Source organism: Triticum dicoccoides, chromosome 3B (assembly GCF_002162155.2).
Source record: "Triticum dicoccoides isolate Atlit2015 ecotype Zavitan chromosome 3B, WEW_v2.0, whole genome shotgun sequence".
NCBI classification, from domain to species: domain Eukaryota; kingdom Viridiplantae; phylum Streptophyta; class Magnoliopsida; order Poales; family Poaceae; genus Triticum; species Triticum dicoccoides.
In genome coordinates, this window is record NC_041385.1 from 115,618,199 (window position 1) to 115,619,871 (window position 1,673).

Here is a 1,673-nt window from a genome sequence, read left to right on the forward strand (position 1 = left end):
ATCACTGAAAACAATTGCCATGACCAGTGAATGTACCACGCCCGTGTGTCTGAGAGTTAAACCAGCCACTTCAAGCATGCTTCTCTTGGTCAGAGAATTGCGCATGAGATAAACTGTAAATGTTTACATTTGACAGCAAACTACGCAAGACAACGATCATCTCCCCGACTTGCTGGAGATTCGACGGTTGTTAAAAACATAACTGCTGATTTTGTTTTAATTTTTTATAAAGAAAAACCACAATCAAAAACCCAGGATGTGCACAACCGCACCGTCAGGGAGACGAAACCACGATCCAGAACCCACGATGTGCACAACCGCATCGACAGTGAGATCGTGCACTCCTTTGCCGCTTCCCCGCCCTTAAATTTAGACTTCCGCTGCGGACTTGTCTTCCACAAACAAAATAAAGCGCCATTGCGCTCCCACTCATTGTTCCCCACAAAATACCAGGTTGCAGGAGGACGAACTGCTCCAGGCCATGGGATTCACCAAGGAATTCGAGGTGCAGGCCCACGGCAACACCCAGTTGCAAGTGATCCACACCAACGAGTTGCACAAGGCGGCCACGATCATCGAGCAGTACGAGCGACACCTTGAATTCGAGCGCCACAAGATCGTCGGAGTTGATGTGGAATACACCAACGACATTGGCCAAGATCAGAAACCAGCCCTCGTCCAGCTCTCCGTTGGCAAGGATCATTCGTTGCTGCTCTTTCAACTGAGCGCCGCTGACAAGAACTGCACCAGGTTCGACAACTTCCTCGCCGACCCAAGGTACACGTTTTCTGGCTTCTCCATCGACAGCGACATAGAGATGCTCGGCCGCGTCGGACTAGAGATCGCCCACTTCGTCGACATCCAGAAGGAATGGAGGGTGCCTACAGCTACCAAGCCTCTGGACTCCCTTGGCGATGTCTCAGGCATCCTTGTCCACGACTACTACAAGGACATGAAGAAGAAGATCACCAACGCGGAGCACCAACGCTGGGCGCGCATGCCCCTAACCATGAGGCACATCGAGTACGCGGCAAAAGATGCTTACACTACGTACGAGATATGGAGCCGCCTCACCACTATCCAAGAAGGGCTCCGCCGGGCAAAACTCGAGAAGGAGCAGTCCAGGAAGCGCGCAAGGTCCTGGGGTGACTACGACTACTGAAGCAGGTGGTCCCGACCAAGAAAAGTATCTAGAAGATTGCTCATGCCATTCTAGATTTCTCGTTAGATTTGCTTTCTCTCAAGACTACCATTTGCTTGTTCTAAATTTAGATTTGCTTGTGTCATAGTTAACCCTATAGTTTGCTTCCAGTTTACATATGTTCTGAACAAGTTTATTTCCAATGCAATGTTGGAGTTTTCTATTATTAGAATATATTGGCGTGAACTAAAAAATATATACACAGTACAGATGCTATACGATTAGCATAACGCACATGCACTAGTACCTTTGTGGATGCAGTGTTGAAATGCAGGGACAACAATCACAAAATGCTACTAAAACAGTGCACAATGTTCTAACAAACCATTGCACACACAATATTAAAAATAGTTCGTATGCAACACTTTAGAAAAACATTTTGAATACAGAGGTAGTTAGGTGTTTATTCTCCTTGCAAAACATTGCTTACGCTCGTGACCCTCAAAGAAGAACACTACAGAGGCACGGTTGT

General features: G+C 47.2%; 1 protein-coding gene across 1 annotated transcript; it reads left to right on the forward strand.

Annotated features, from left to right (window-relative positions):
• Window positions 1-481: 481 nt before the first annotated feature.
• On the forward strand, window positions 482-1,162 carry LOC119274201. Its single transcript, XM_037554860.1, has one exon. It carries the CDS (start codon window positions 482-484, stop codon window positions 1,160-1,162), a length of 681 nt encoding a protein of 226 aa, XP_037410757.1.
• The last annotated feature ends 511 nt before the right edge of the window (window positions 1,163-1,673 follow it).

Coding starts and splice junctions, on each gene's coding strand:
- LOC119274201 (XM_037554860.1), top strand. CDS start 482: ATGGGATTCACCAAGGAATTCGAGGTGCAGGCCCACGGCAACACCCAG.